Source organism: Sus scrofa, chromosome 1 (genome assembly GCF_054392235.1).
Source record: "Sus scrofa isolate SSC_HxYL_T2T_F1_AM1 chromosome 1, Sscrofa_HxYL_maternal_Yorkshire_Landrace_v2.0, whole genome shotgun sequence".
Classification (NCBI taxonomy): Eukaryota; Metazoa; Chordata; class Mammalia; order Artiodactyla; family Suidae; genus Sus; species Sus scrofa.
This window is the reverse complement of record NC_139383.1, coordinates 50,226,752-50,243,571: the sequence shown is the minus strand read 5'-3', so window position 1 is coordinate 50,243,571 and position 16,820 is coordinate 50,226,752. Positions and strand designations below refer to the sequence as shown.

The 16,820-nt window shown below is 37.5% G+C and overlaps 1 protein-coding gene across 5 annotated transcripts in view; it reads right to left on the bottom strand.

Annotated features, from left to right (window-relative positions):
* COL19A1 (collagen type XIX alpha 1 chain) overlaps positions 1–16,820 on the bottom strand; it is a 357,656-nt gene that overhangs the window by 168,188 nt on the left and 172,648 nt on the right. For all 5 annotated transcript variants that reach the window (XM_084958732.1, XM_003121272.6, XM_084958748.1 and 2 more), the window contains exon 16: positions 7,382–7,435. In XM_084958732.1, the coding sequence (XP_084814858.1) occupies positions 7,382–7,435 (54 nt within the window). The remainder of the gene's footprint in view (positions 1–7,381; positions 7,436–16,820) is intronic.

Genomic DNA, 16,820 nt, shown 5'->3' with positions numbered 1-16,820 from the left:
GTTGTTGGTCAATCTTTTTGGAGGCAGTGTGGCTTTTCTGGAGTGTTGATGGGGCTAACAGTGTTTCTTTGAAGCAAAGGAGGACTTCCTGAGGGCAGACAGAACTGGGAGGTCCACACCACGATGGTAGCAGATTTCACTTGGTCATGCAGAGCTTGCTCTGGTGTTTTTAGGCTGTGGGGTTCTTGCAGGGGGTTCGCGGTGTTGGGCAGCTGCTCTTCAGGGGTGCATCACCCCCTGGGGGCTGGAGCAGCTATCTGGGTCACTGAGAACCTAAGAGGCTCTTCCCTAGGGCAGCCCAACTCAGAAGGACAGCCTGAGAATGTAGGCGGATCTTTTCACAGTCTGGCCGAGCTTGTTGCAGCTTTTCTGGGCTGCAGGGGCTCTTCCAGGGGGCTGGTGGTGCTGAGCAGTTATTTCAAGGGAGTGGGGCACCTCCTGGGGGCTTGGGCAGGTAGCAGGGCCGTTGGAGACCCAAGAGGCTCCTCCCCAGGGCAGCCCAACTCAGAAAAACCGTCTGACTCGGCCAGGCTTGTTGCAGCTTTTCTGGGCTGCAGGGGGTCCTGCCTGGAGCTGGCAGTCCTATGCAGCTGGTCCACTAGAGCATCCCCTGGGGGCTTGGGCGGGTAGCAGGGCTGTTGGAAACCTAAGAGGCTCCTCCCCAGGGCACCCCGACTCAGAAAAACCCTCCGAGAATTAGGCTGATCTATTCACAGCCTGGCTAAGCTTGTTCTAGCTTTTCTGGGCTGCAGGCCTTTTCTCGGGGGCTGGTGGTGTTTGGTGCTGCTCTGCGGAAGTGTAGCCCCTCCAAAGGGCAAGCAGGCCTGTGCAGGGACAGCCCCTGCGGTGGTAGGCTTCAGGCAATTGTTGAGGCCAGCCCTCCTGGATGGCAGGCACCCCCAGGTCCGGTGAGAGCGTAGGGCGTGGCGGGGGTGGGGGGAGGGGATGCACTGGGAAGCACAGCTTTCAGCTAGCTAGCGGGCCTGTAAGCTTGCTGTGGCGTGGCGGGTATTCTATGGGGACCCACCCCTTCTTCTCTCCCCTCCCCAGCACGGGCGCAGACCAGGCTCTTCTCCCAGGTTCCCTCTGATGCGGCTTTCCACTTCCCTGCTCCTAGAGTATTGCTCCCTTCCTCTGCGACAGCTTTGTTTTCTAGTCTCCCAGGCAGTCGCTGCCCCGTCAAAATGGTTTCTAGACCTCCCAAGCAGTTTCCGCTCTGCCCCGCCCCCCTAGCCCGGGGACTAATCTCTGGAGCCGAGGATTTGGTGCCCAGCCCCCACCCAGGCGTTTCAATTTTTGGTGACTGTGCCCATAGTTCAGATGGTCCGTTGGGTTCTTGATCGGCTTTTCTGTACTCCAACTTACTGCTACACTCTTCTCTGCATCTGGAGATTCCTCCGGTTCGTTTGATCTTTCCCCCGGTAGGTGACTTTCCAGGGTGCGGGATCCCTTTCTCCTCCGCAGTTCCCTTTCGGGAGCACCCGTCCCGCTCGGATTCACCTTCTCTCACTCTCCTCTTTTCTCCCATTCTGCCCAATAATGTCACGAACTTCTTGCCGTTATTGGAGTTTAGGTTCCTCTGCCAGCGATTGGTTGCTGTTCTGTGGGAGTCATTTATTCTGTAGATGTGCTTTTTTTGTTGTGTTTGTGGGAGAGGGCGAGTGTGTCCCCCTACTCCTCCGCCATCTTGTCCTCAACACAAATAATTTTAAATTAATAGATTTTTCTGTTGTTTTCTATTGCAAAGTTCAGTGCAATGAAGAATTACTGGTCTTAGCTTTCAGTATGTGTGTCTGTCTTGTAAGCATGTGCAAAAGAGCTGAGTGCTGCCTAAGTCTTGAGCAAAGAAATGGTGCACCAAGATGGACCTAAATGTAAATATCTCGAATGCTCATTTCTTTAATATGCTTCCCTTTCAAATAACTTAAAATGCAGAAGAAACCACTGGGCATATTTGGAAATAATCATTTGTTATTGTGGATGACATCAGTGATATCTGATCTAACGTCATTAACTGTTTTTTTATTTTTTTGGGTTTTTTTGGCCACGCCTATGGCATGTGGAAGTTCTCAAGCCAGGAATCTAACCCACACCAAGGCAGCGACCTGAGCTACAGCAGTGATGCTTGATTCTTAACTGTTAGGCCACCAGGGGACTCCTGGTGATAAACTGACCTAGATATTTTTCCTCTATAAATACGGCATTTCCTCTATAAATGTGGCAGTGATAATCATGACAAACCTTGCCTAACACCTACAAAATTCTATTGCTTTTAGTTTCTGAGGCTATGTTACGCTTTTAAGATAAGAGTAATATAAAATTATCTAAACTATACATATTTATAAAAGGAGTAAATTTACATAATATAGTGATTGAACTTTACTTTTTGAATACATTCCCTCATAATTACCATGAAGAATACATAAGTTTAATCTATTCTTTAACCCATGTTCTTCTGGAATGTAAGCTTCACTAGGGTACAATTTCAATTTGAAGCATTATTTTTAAAGAACTTAATTTAAATATTTTCATTTCATCTAGTCTGACAAAGACTCTCATAATTATCTTACAAGCCAAATTAAGAAATGTGGGTGGGCAGGGGGTAGAGTTCAAAGGTATTTGTACATGATTTACATCACGCCACACAAATAGCACTGGTAGAGGAGATGGCAGCTTTGCTGGTGTCATGCAGAGCTTTCAGGCCCCGTTCTGCTCAGGATTTATTAACAGTCTAAGTGAAGAAAGACTCAGAAGGCAGGCTAATCAAAATTTAAGGTGATGTAAAGCTGGAGGTGTTTCACTGGGAAAAACCCCAATGGAATGGCATTAGAAAGTCAAATCCAAAAGATGGAAGTGAACAGTAACGAGAATCCAAAAGACGGAAGTTAACAGTCACCAGATTAATTCCTACTCTGTGATTTGAAAGGGCAACTGTACAATTGCCGGATGGGCAGAGGTCTGACTGGGAAGAAATTTTCATAAAATAAAAGAAGAGGAGCCTCTTTACAATTTCACTGCATACTTACAATTTGTCAAAAGTATGGCTCTCATGTTAAATGTTATTTTCTTAAAAACTGATCTTCTCTTAAACCTTGAGTGTGATTTCTATTTTTTTGTGTGTGTGTCTTTTTGTCTTTTTTGAGGGCTGCACCCGCGGCATATGGAGGTTCCCAGACTAGGGGTCTAATCAGAGCTGTAGCTGTCAGCCTACGCCACAGCCACAGCAATGCCAGATCGAGCCGTGTCTGCGACCTACACCACAGCTCACGGCAACGCCGGATCCTTAACCCACTGAGCAAGGCCAGGGATCTAACCCGCAACCTCATAGGTCCTAGTTGGATTCGTTTCCACTGAGCCACGATGGGAACTCCAAGTGTGATTTCTATTGCCATGAGATTGTTTCATTTTTCCACTTTCTTTTTTTTTTTTAAATTGAAGTAGAGTTGATTTACAATACTGTATTAGTTTCAGATGTACAGCAAAATGATTCAGTTATACATACATACACACACACACACACATACATATATAACTCTTTTTCAGATGCTTTTTCCATATAGGTTATTAGAGACTACTGAGTAGAGTCCCCTGTGCTATATATACAGTAGGTCCTTGGTGTTATCCATTTTATATACAGCAGTGGGTATATGTTATTCCTAAACTCCTAATTTATCCCTCTTCCCCCATTCCCCTTGGTGTTCTTATCACGTGAATTTTTTTAAAAAAGCTCTGCCACAGGGGAAGGAATTCAGATATATTGTCTAGCTTTATCCACCTGGCTCCATAAATTTCCATCTCAAATTACCTGGGGAATATAAAGGGGGTTTTGGAGTTGAAATTAAAAATCCTTTTAGTATTATTCTACTTTATTGTTATTGTTGACAATTAAAATTATACATATTTCAGGTATACAACTTGATCTGATATACTTATGAATTGTGAAATAGTCACCACAATCAAGCTAATTCACCTATCCATCACCTCATGACTAGTTATCTTTTTTTTTTTTTTTTAGTGAAAACAGTTAAGCTCTACCCTTTTAGCAAATTTCAAGTATACAACACAATATTAACTATAGCCTCATTGTTGTACATTAGGTCCCCAGAACTTTTTTTTAGGGCTTCACCCGTGGCATATGGAAATTCCCAGGCTAGGGGTTGAATCGGAGCTGTAGCTGCCAGCCTACACTATAAGTACAGCAATTTGGGATCTGAGCCATGTCTGAGACCTACACCACAGCTCGTGGCAATGCTGGATCCTTAACCCACTGAGTGAGGCCAGGGATCAAACCCATCATGGGTTCCTTTCCTCTGAGCCACGATGGGAACTCTGGTTGCCAGAACTTATTCATCTTGTATAAATATTACTTTGCACCCCTTGACTGACATCACCCCATATTCCCCTCTTTCCCCTGGCTTCCAATAACCATGACTCTACTCTTTCTTTTCTATGAAATTTACATTTTTAGATTTCATATACAAGAGAGAACAGGCAGCATTTGTCTTTCTGTGTCTAGCTCATTTCATTTAGGATAATGTCTTCCAGGTTTATTCATGTTACCACAAATGGCTAGATTTCCTTTTGTAAGGCTGAATACTGTTCCATTTTGTGTGTGTGATCACATTTTCTTTATCCATTCATCAGTCAATAGACATTTAGGTTGTTTCTCTATCATGGGAGTATGCATATCTCATCAAATACTGATTTCATTCCTTTAGATATATACCCAGAAGTTACCCAGAAGTGAGCTTTCTGGATCATGAGGTAGTTTTATTTCTACTTTTTTGGAGGAACCTCCATACTCTTTTCCACAGTGACTGCATCAATTTACATTCCCACTGACAGTGTAGGAGGGTTCCTTTTTCTCCATATCTTCTCTAGCATTTGTTATTTGTAGACTTTTTAATGATAACCTTTTTTGACCAGTATGAGGAGATACTTCGTGATTTTGATTTGCATTTCCTTGATAATTAGCCACATTAAGCAACTTTTAATATACCTGTTGGCCATTTGTATGTCTTTTTTTAAAAAAAACAACTGTCTATGCAAGTCATTTGGATATTTTACAATTGGGTTATTGGGTTTTTGCTATTGAGTTGCATGAGTTCCTTATATATTCTGGATATTAACTAGGGAGTATAATTTATCCCTCAGTTTCCAGGAAAGGGTAGTTACTAGAAGGAAAATGTTCCCTGGATGCTGAAGACAGAAATTAATTCAGAAACCTGGTCCTAGATGCAACAGATATCTTGGCCATTACTGTGATAAAACAGAATAAGAAGCTCTGGGAGTAACTTCAGAAGATCATTTCGTCACGTCCTCTACCAACAATGGGCTTAATGCTTAAGACATCCTCAAAAGCACAGATCTAGGGATGTAATCTTCTATTTTTTCCCCAAGACTATTCAAAATTTTGATCAGGGAGTTCCCATTGTGGTTCAGCAGTAAGAAACCCAGCTACTATCCATGAGGATGCGGGTTCAATCCCTTCCTTGCTAAGTGGGTTAAGGATCCAGCATTACCATGAGCTGCAGTGTAGGTCACAGACATGTCTCAGATCCAGCACTGCTGTGGCTCTGGTGTAGGCCGGCAGCTGCAGCTCTGATTCGACCGCTAGCCCAGGAACTTCCATATGCTGCAGGTGCAGCCCTAAAAAGACACACACACAGAAGTAAATAAATCTTTGATCAGGTCAATTAATGAACTCTTGGATAGAGAGGGGCTAGAGAGCTAAAGGTAAACTACAGTTGAACATATAGGTGTTGAGAGTAGAACCCAATTTTGACTTCTTTTTAAATCATCTTAAAATATCAGCATAGTCCACTTACTAGCACTGTGTTCTGAGTAGGTTGAAGAACAACCTCAGTTTCTCTATGAGGACTATAGTAGAACCTATCACACAGAGCTGTTGTGAGAAATAAATGAAATAATAAATATGCATCATTTAGCACACTATAGGCAGCCCATAAATGTTATCATTATTCACAACATTTTTCCTGGCCATCAAAACTTATTAAGCCCTTTTGTGTTCACTGAAATAGACTTGAGGAATAAAAACTGGACATTTTTTAACTAAGCAAACTTAGATATCATCTGGTCTATTTCCCCCAAATCAATTCTTAATTGTAACACCAAAAAAAAAAAAATTAAATAAATAAAAACAGAGCTGTCCTAGGGGAAAGCATTAGATAAAAACAAAGTGTGATGCCATTCACAGAAGTATTTGTTCAGTCTTAGGCTTTAATAGATGCCTGTGGTCTATGGCACACAACATACATGCCACATTCAGCTCTGCCCTAAATGCCCCATACATGTTCAATCTCATTTACGACACCTCCAAAATGAGAGTCCATGAGTGTTTTCTGGGAAAGACTATCAGCATGTTAGGCAGACAACATAAAGAACTAAGAGAATGGGGATTTGATTAACCTGATAAAAGGAAGCTCTTGGTAAAATACACCATTAGTCCTCAAATATTTGAAGGATTCTATTTGAGGCAATGGACTTATTTGCCAGAGGGCAGAACTGGGAATAATAAATTAAAATGAGTAAAAAAGAGAGTTGTGGCTAATATCCTGTGACAATAAGAGTCAAATTCAAGTCCTGGCTTGACTTCTTATTAGTTCTATGACTTTGGGCAAGACATCTACTCTGTGAGTCGTACAGTTCTCAACAGCAAGGAAAAAAAAAAGTTGATATTACTACTCATGAGAAAGCACACACAAAATGTTTGTAGACTTTAACATGATTTGAAAATCATTAATAACAATTAGCCACAAGAATTGGGATGCCCCATTGCAGATAGTATTCATGAAGAGCTGAGCAACTGTCACCGCAGGAGGTCCTTTTACTGGGAGCCAGTAAACCTAATTGCATTAGAAGGTGATTGCTTATTCCCATGGCAAGTACAACATATTCACCTACTACACTTTTTATCTCAAAGGCAGTAAAAGTGACTACAAAGAGTCACTAATGTCAATAATTTAATTTGGCTGCAGAATGTACTTCATATACACAATCTTTGCAGAATTCATGAACAGACCAAAACTCCACAAAGATATCCATCAAACTTAACTCTGCAAAGATGAGCTTAACACAAAACTGCCAAAATATGACCAATTTGCTCAAGATCAAATTATGGTTAATTCATTTCACCCAAACTGTATCTCCACATTTGTGCTACCAATCTGGAAAATAAATAGAATTTTCTGGATTGTCGAAGTTTGGTCAAAATCTCAAATCTCAAATTTTGGCTTTCAGATATTTGATATTCTCCTTAGGCCCACCTGGTTGCTGTATTTTGGTTTTTTTTTTTGCAAGTGTTCAGAAATAAGCAGCCCCTGAGTTAGTAATGCCTGCCAGTTGTTCGGAGTTTACTTACCCTCTGACCTTCTTTTCCAGGTGGACCTTGGGGGCCTTGTATCCCCAGGGAACCCTATGAGGAAAAAAGGGCACATATTAATGGGCTGTTTCAAGTACACCTTCCTCACGAAGAATATTGTGACAATTAATACCTACTATATTGACTATACAAAACTTTTAAAGTGATTTGAGCTCTTCCAAGCTTAGACTATTATAATACATTAATAATGATGACTCACCCTTCTTTAACTGGTTTATCTTTGAAATTAACACCAGAAAACTTAAAAAAAGGTGATTCCAAACCACATGAGACCGAGTGTTCACTCCCAGTGACGACTCTCACCTTATCGGACACACATTTAATCAAACTGCCATCAATAAATGGTAACAACATCTGCAGGCAGGAAAAAAAACCCCAAAACCTCCTCTTCAGATATTTAAACTCTATAAATGCAACGACGTTTTTTGTTGAGAGTAACTCTGTGACTATCCTCTAAGAAAATGCCTGGTTATGACATTGGTGGCAATATATGTCTATTCATAACATTTAATTTTTAGTATCATAGACATTATTTAATATTTTCTCAGAATATTGTTAAGTGGTAGAATAAAATAACCATTTTTTTTTTTTCTGATCATACAAAAGGCCCAGGAAATCCCAGGTGCTGCTAACCTGGAAGTTTTGTCTCCTGATTCTCACAGATAGTTATTATTACACAGGAATTCTCTCTCAGCATGAAAATCAAAATGATGCTACTGCTTTCTTAATAGCCTTTAGCTTTGATTGCTGCTTGTTAACTCTCCAAAAGCTTCTTAGCCTCTTCTGCTGCTTCTTCCTTCCCTATTCAACCTTTCAATGTGGTGGTTTAGGACCATTTTCTTCCCAGGTCTATATCCTCCCAGCATGATCTCATACACCATGGGCTTTGGATTCACTAGGCCGATGATGATAAGATTTATAACCCACTTTGTCTTCGGGTTGTGGATCCACACAGATCCAACTGCCTGCTTGACACACCCACTTTGCTCTCTCACCAGCATCTGAATTTAGCAGAGCGACGCCACATTTAGGATCCTCCCACAAGAACTGGGTCCTCTTCCAGCGCCCCCAACTCAGTAAACCCACATACCATCCTGCAAGGGTTCCTGCCAGGTATCTAGAACTCATCCTCCATCCTTTCCTCCCTCACTCCTCAACAAGTCCAATTGATGTAGCTCCAAAATAGATTTGGATCCGCCTATTTCTCTCCATTCCTTCTGCTGCATTATCCTTTCCTTCTGGCTCATCTCTAAGAGCTTCCCAGGTGACTCTAGACATAGACCCTTCATCCTTCACATCACAGCCAAAGTGATCTTAAGAAAACCCAGCCTCACTTTCCCTGATTTTCCACATAAAGAGATGAACACCTTGTTTCATGTCTTGAAGTGCCTCGTACTTGTCCTTTAAAATACTTTTCATAAGTCTATTTTAAAGGTTATTCAGATAATGATTCACCAGGCTCTAATTACAACAGGAAGAATCTGTGTCTTATTCAACATTAGGTGCCTGTTAGTGCCTGAGTGAAAAAAAAATCATAATGGGAAATCAATTCACTGTTAAAAAAAAAAAAAAAAAAAGCTTTTGGGTAAAACCAGTAATTTTCAAAGAGTTTTATATTTATGGTTAACGTATTATATATTAAATACCTTAAATGCTTTGGAATAAATGAGAAAGCTAGTAATACATATTCGAACATATCTGATTTCATCCTCATTCCAGGAGAAACATTCTTTATGATCTAATTTTTAAAAGGATTCATTTTTATAACATGACCTTTCTCTTTAAAATTCATGGCTACCTTTACACTAAAACATCAGATATGCTTGTGATGACCTATGATTATTTATGTATGCGTATGTTTTTGTTTTTTTATAGAAACTAAATTTTCATAAATGTCATAACACATATTAATTTTACCATCTAATTTTATTGAGAATAGAAATAATTAAAATATATTTAAAATTTTCATTTATATAGCTTTCCTTTCATTTAAATTGTCAGAGTTTAGTATAAATTACTGTAACTAATTTTAAAAAAGCATTAGTAAAAAAAACTCTGCATGTATCACCAATCCTCAATATTCTCCAAATTGTTCTTAATCTTTCTCCACAAAAAGGCTCATAAAATGTATGTATTTATTACTTCAATTTATTTTAGTTCTTTTTGGAACAATTTAATGTTACAGGGGTGTAAAGAGCCTATGTTTTATTAGTTTAGGCAGGAATAAAACCAGGGAACGAAAAAAGTGATCTGTCCTGTTTTTACCAAAAATACATGCCATAGATCTATAACCAAGGAAAGGTGGTTAATTAGTCAACTTTAGGATGGTAAATTCCTAGCATGTATAGGAAAAACAAATTTTGAAGTCCAAATGTACATAGTATTAATTACAATATAATTACAGGGAGTTGTGTCATTTTTTATAAGATTGGCACAATCTTGGCTCCAGATTAAATTCTTCCCCTTTACCCTTAGGAAACTATTATCATTTCATGAATAGTCAAACTTATGTATAACATTTCTGATATCCATCCAAATGTTGACAGCTCTTTCAGTGTTTTTAAACATGAGCAACTAAAACATACACACCCTAAACATTCATCAAGGGAGTACAATTAATTTCTAAGCCACATATAATCAAAATTCCATTCCTTTTACTAGCTGGATAAATTATACAGCAAAAGCCTACATAAGATGAAAATACTAAACTTGATTTGGAATGTATTCAATGGATTCAAAAAATATTTACGAGAACCTTTTGAGTGAAAAGTCCAAAAGTAAGATTTGATACTCACACAAATAAACCCACCTATATGTCCTGAATGGTCACGGTTCTGAACACTTCCCCACCCCTTTCCTTTGCTAAGTCTGGGACTCAGCAAGGAATTTGAGGAAAAAGGGGGATTACTTGTAATCTCCAGCAGATTACTCTCTATTTGAATTATCCATGACCAAGTTTTAATCCTAGCCATGTTACATTAATATTCAGAATATTTTTGAGCTGTATTTACTGAATATTAGTTGCCATTTATGAAGAAAAATAATATCAATATTGTCATTAGTAAAACATAGGTCAATCAAACACAGAAAAATCTCAGAAATGAGAAATTGAATCTTAGGGATGATTCATGATTTACAATTATGCAGCTCACTACTCCTTGCATTTATTAAAATCAAACAAAGTATTTACTTTTCACTGTGAAAATTACAGATACACCTAAGCACCTACTTAAACTTGGGTGGAGTAAAGCATTTGTCTCAGAACCCCTCCCACAGTTCCTTCTTACTCTGATCCTATAAATGCTCCCACGTGTGTGCTTTACTAATCCTCTTAGTTGACTATGACTTCAGAAGTCAGAGAATCATTTTTTTCTATCCTTTACCACACTTACAGAAGAGACTCAATAAATACTTATAAAATCGGGTCATAAGGAGGAAAATAGAGACAGAATAATATCGAGTGGTTGTGGCAGGAAATGGCTTTCTGGTCTACATATAGTCATGTGTATTTTCAAAACTTGGGCTTAAATACCACATTGAAGGACTTTCAGTCTCATCTGTATTTCTCATCTAGAGTGATCAATCTGATGTCTTACACTTCATTTAAGAATTAATCATTTCCACATCTGAAATCATCTCTTACAAAAGTTATTTAAATCTTTGATCACTATTTGATGTTTTACAGGTTTATACCATTTTTCTAGTTAGACACATCTTAAGTATTTTTGTACACATTGCAAATTTGCAAAGCCTGTGTATTATTTTCTTCTTCAATTTAATTTGGTGAAGAATAATGCCAATACATTTTTTTTTCTACTTTTTCCATCTACTTAGTCTGCTGTGAAGATAACTTCAAATTGGGTTATTCCTAAAATTCCACAAACATAAAGATTTATTGCTTTTCTGACAGAGAAACAGACAAATGTATTTAGGATGTTCATAATGTAAACATCTGCTTAGTCTATTTAGGCATTCATTCTTTTTTTCTTTTTTTAGTAGATTTCTGGACATTAAAAATGTTGACAAGGAAAAGAATTCATAACGCTGTTACCTCTTTTAGCTAGGATAAAACTAGCAAAAAACAGTCCCAGCCAGCTAAACCATTTTAAATCCCAGTGGATCTCTATTACAGTGTGTTACATTTCACATAGCCCTCTCTGGACAATCTGCTGATTATTTAAAACAGGCGAGAGCTTATCATCATGGAAGCCCATGTAAATATTTAACTGAGAAATTACTTAGAATTAACTGGTTCAGAGCAGAATTCTGAAGTGTTTAACAAATACAGCATATGTTTAGTAGAGTTAATAGGCTAGATTAATTGCATTTGAACATATTTTCATTTGTGAGATGAAGGCAAGATATATACATAACTTCTCAATCAAAGAAAGGAACTGAAGTAAAAAAAAAAAAAAAAAAGGAAGTTTCATTTTAAAGTATTCATTGTAGTCCCCTGCCAGGAATGTTGGAGAATATATGATCCCTAAAACCCACTTCAACAAAAATGTTATGCAAGTAAGTGTATTTTAAGTGTTATGATTATTGCTTTAGAAATGCTTCATAGGCCTGAAACATAAGATTAAGCAGAATCTGCATAAATTCTTAGAATACCACTAGGATGTTTTTTGTCTTTCAAATACTGTGTATAAAATTAAGATGGAAAAGAGAGCTTATATATATTTTTACAGAAAATTTCATGCCTTTAATATGGGAACAATGGAAACCAATTTTATAAGTTGGAGACATCAGAACAAAACACAAAAAGCAAGTAAGTAAAAATACAACAGACATACAGTCCATAGTCATGGGAAGTAATTTTTATATCAGTTCTGAAGAGGCATTTAAGAATGTTTATAATGAGGAGTTCCTATCGTGGCTCAGCAGAATGGAATCTGAGTAGTATCCATGAGGATGCAGGTTCAATCCTTGACCTCGCTCAGTGGGTCAAGGATCTGGCGTTGCCGTGAGCTGTGGTACAGGTCACAGATGAGGCTTGGATCTGGTGTTGCTATGGCTGTGGTGTAGGCCAGCGGCTACAGCTGTGATTCGACCCTAGCCTGGGAACCTCCATATGCCACAGGTGTGGCCCTAAAAAAGACACACACACACAAACACACACACACAGAATTTCTATAATTAGAAATTAAAGGAGTGACCAATTTTATGTTATTTCATAGAATTATCAGGACACAGGAAAGAATATATCTTAGGGTGTGTATGTATTCAGAAAGGAATTCTATGTTATATATAAAAAACCTATCATTTTATCATCAGCAGTTGTCAGCACACACTAAGAAATAGATGTTTTTGAATTGGAGAATAATAGGATCTTTTCAATATTAAACAGCCCTTGCAAACCTTTCCAGTAACACTGACAAGAGAAGAATAAAAGCTGTCACCAGAAAGAAAACTATGAAATATTTGTGTGGACAGGAATGTTTCAATCATTCTCAGTTACAGTAAACAGGTTCCATAATTGGATGGACAATTTTATCTTACCTTCAACAATTTAAAAAATAGAGGTCATTTGTGGTGCTTTCAAAACTTAACAATTTCATTCAAAAGCTCTGGCAGCATTTTAGACACAAGACATAATGAATTATGATCATTCTTTGTGGTTACAGGGATAAATTTTAAAAATATTTTTCTGTTTTCTGGGCTCAGAAATCATATTTCATTTTATTATATAGATTTTGAAATAGCACATTCTCAGTTACCATTGATTCAACCTACAAAAGTAGAAATATTATAAATGAAATAATACAACATACAGTCTGTGAATCTGGAATGTTGTGGGACATCTGTACTTCCCACACACTTTCCTCCAACAATGACTTTTCCTCCTGTTATGAAACATTTCACTGTATATATATGCTCAGTTCCTTTCCCCTTTGCATATTATCTAGCAAAATTGATTGCACTTAGTAGGTCTTGAATGGATGAATGATTGCTAAGATTACAATTCTTTACATTTCTCTTGGTACTTTTGCTGTAGTGAAAACATTAATTGCCATAGGTTTGGAAATTCCAGTTTAGAAATTTACATTCTTCACCCACAAATTCCACTGGATACCAAAATAATCCAAGTTATTTAAAATTCTTACATGGTAGTACTACAAAATAGATGCTGTACTTCTATTTGGAGGAGTTTGACCTTCATCAGAAAAAGAAATATAAGCCCTTTCTTTAATTTGTCTCACATTGATGAGGCTTAAGTAGTTTTTGAAAAAACATGAACTGCAGAGATTAAAATATCTATGCAAACAATTAATAATAAATAGATCTAATCAAGTTATTAAAAATGCCTATATTATCTCAAATAATGTAGTTTCATTTTTGGCAATTATTCTTAACTTGCTTTCATTTATTTGTCATAAGTAACAACATTTTTTAAATTTCATATTTGTGATTATTCTTGGTTATGAAAATCTTTATATTTGCTTCATGTTGGCTCTACCTTAATAAATGAATTAGTTTTGTTTTTGTTGTTGTTGTTGTTGTTGTTGTTGTTTTTGTCTTTTTCTAGGGCCGTACCTGCGGCATATGGAGGTTACCAGGCTAGGGGTCTAATCAGAGCTGTAGTCACTGGCTTATGCCACAGCCACAGCAACACGAAATCCAAACCACGTCTGTGACCTACACCACATCTCACCCCAACGCCAGATCCTTAACCCACTGAGCGAGGCCAGGGATTGAACCCGCAACCTCATGGTTCCTAGTCTGATTCGTTAACCATTGAGCCACAACAGGAACTCCAAATGAATTAGTTTGATTTTAGTTGATTCAAGGCTCTGTTGTCTACTGAAGAATGGACAGCAGGATAGAAGAGATGTCATTCCAAATTTGATATTATCAATAATGTTCACATTTGGGCTGTGGAACATAAGTGACCAGACCCAAGGCAACAAGCTGGTAAAGTTGAGATCAAAATGTAAATCTGTACAGAAATATTCACACACCACATGAAAGACTTAGGAATTTAATTAGATAACTGTGAAGATGGTTTATACAATATGAGGCTAAGTAAGCTGCAGTTGAGTAAGGTGATGAAAACCAAGCTTCCAAGAGAGGAAAATGTTCCACATTGTAATAAAGTTTTTTTTTTCTAAATATTAAAAATACATGTTGAAGACTTTTCACTTTTTAACTTCCTTCTACTGGCCTCTTTTCTTCCAGAGGCATCTTTTTTTCTCAGGAAATTAAAATAACAATAGTATAAATGTATAGGAAATGGAAGAGTCAATATTCAACTTCTGATATTCAAGAAAGCATTGTTGAGTTCACACAGACAGTGGGATGGAAATTAGGCTCTATTAACACAAGAGTGTTTCTAAACATCAACTACCTCATCACCACATACTGAAAGATGTTCTCAGAGATCATAAAATTTAACCATGTCAGAGGAAGGAGCAGATGCAAGAGTAGTTCTGCCCAACCAGAAAAGGAATGGAAGAAAAGTCCTTCTGTTCTGTTCCCTTGAATGAAGAGTTTTGGGGGAAGAATGGTGCATTAATCATACCAGAATTCTTGCTTTCCCTCTTCTTAGGAAAACAGGAAGAAAAAAATTCTTAAGGCATTATATTTCTCAGCAACAACAGTGATGCTAAAAGACAATGCAGTAAAACCTTTATAATTCTGATGGAAACAATTTTCAGCCTAGAATTCTGTACCAAGACAAACTATAAATGAAGTGTGAAAGTAGAATAAAAACGTTTTTAGACATGTTAAATCTCAGAAAATGTACCTCCTTTTCACATTTTCTTAATAATTTGCTTGAAGTTATACTCATAGATAAAACAGTAAAACCAAGAAAGGAAATGACAAAGAAAAGAAGCACTAGAATCAACCCAGGAAAATAAAGGGGGCCACAGAATGAGAATTTTATAGTTGACCTAGGAAGATATTAACCAATGATGGAGTAAGAGGTCTGAATGGGACTTCCCCAAAATGAGAGACTTGGTGAGGGAATCTGAAAGACATGGAAGATAATTACAGGGAAAACAGAAAGACAACTAGAAACACCACAAAACAAAACAAAACAAAACAACAAAAATATTCAGGAAAGGAAAATATACTACTTGATTCTGCAAATACCAATACACAGTCATAAAAACGTGAACATTTATATTTATAAAATAAGAATAACAATATAACTCCATTAACCATTCACCTGTAGTTGGGAATTAGACTGTCCCTATTTTTATACTACGTGGAATAATGCTGAAATAAATAGCCTTGTGTGTACAGAATTTCATAATGAGTGAATCTATCTGCAGCTATAGTTTCTGGTTCAAAGAAAATTTGAAATGTGGATATACGGCATCAAATTGTCCTCACAGAGATTGTATCTGGACATACTCTCAGAATGTATGAATGTGTTTCTCTACATTTTTGCCCATGTGCTATTCTATCAAGCTTTTAGACTTTTGCCAATCTATTTTTTTTTATGATGACAAACAATTTTAAGATGCGGTATATTCTCTTAAATTTTTTTAGTGCACGGTAGAGCATTGGTACTGTAGGCATGAAGTTGTACAGCAGATCTCTAGCAATTATTAATCTTATGTAACAGAAATTTTATACCCATTTTACAGCCCCTCCCTAATTTCCCATCCCCCCAGCTCCTGGCAACTCCCAGTCTATTCTCTGTTTCTATGAGTTTGACCATTTTAGCTATGTGATACAAGGGAAATCATGCAGCATCTTGTTTTCTTTGACCGGCTTATCTCATTTAGTTTATAACCTTTAGGTTCATTCATGTTGTTGCATAGGGCAGCTTTTCCTTCTTTTTTAAAGGCTGAACTGCACATACAAGACTGAATGTGAACAACTGCACAATTGTTCCATTGCACATATCTACCATATTTTTAAAAATCCATTTATCTTTCAATGGACATCCAGGTTGTTTCTACATCTTGGCTATAGTTTGTCACATGAAATGATGCTCAATACTACTAATCAGGGAAATGCAGGTCAAAACCACAATGAAATATCACCTCACATCTGTTAAAATGACTACTGTTAAAAAAAAAAAAAAGTGTTGACAAAAATGTGAAAAAATGGAGCCTTTACACACTGTTGGTGGGAATGTATAATGGTGCAGCCACTATGAGAAACAGTTAAAAGGTTACTGGGAAAATTAAGAACAGAGTTACCATAGGATCCAAAAATCCTACTTCTGGGTATATATCCAAAAGGATTAAGATGATTGCCAATCTTGCAAGTTAAAACTAGTACCTCAGAGCTATTTTAGTTTATGTTTCTCTTATTATAAATGAATTTAGTTGTATTTAATATATTTGAGGCATTTTTTTCCCATAACCTCTGTTTACATCCTTTTTTAAAATCATCACTTTCTCTTCATATACAACTTCTGCTTATTGGTGGCAGAACCAGAGATGGCCTTTACAGATGAAAC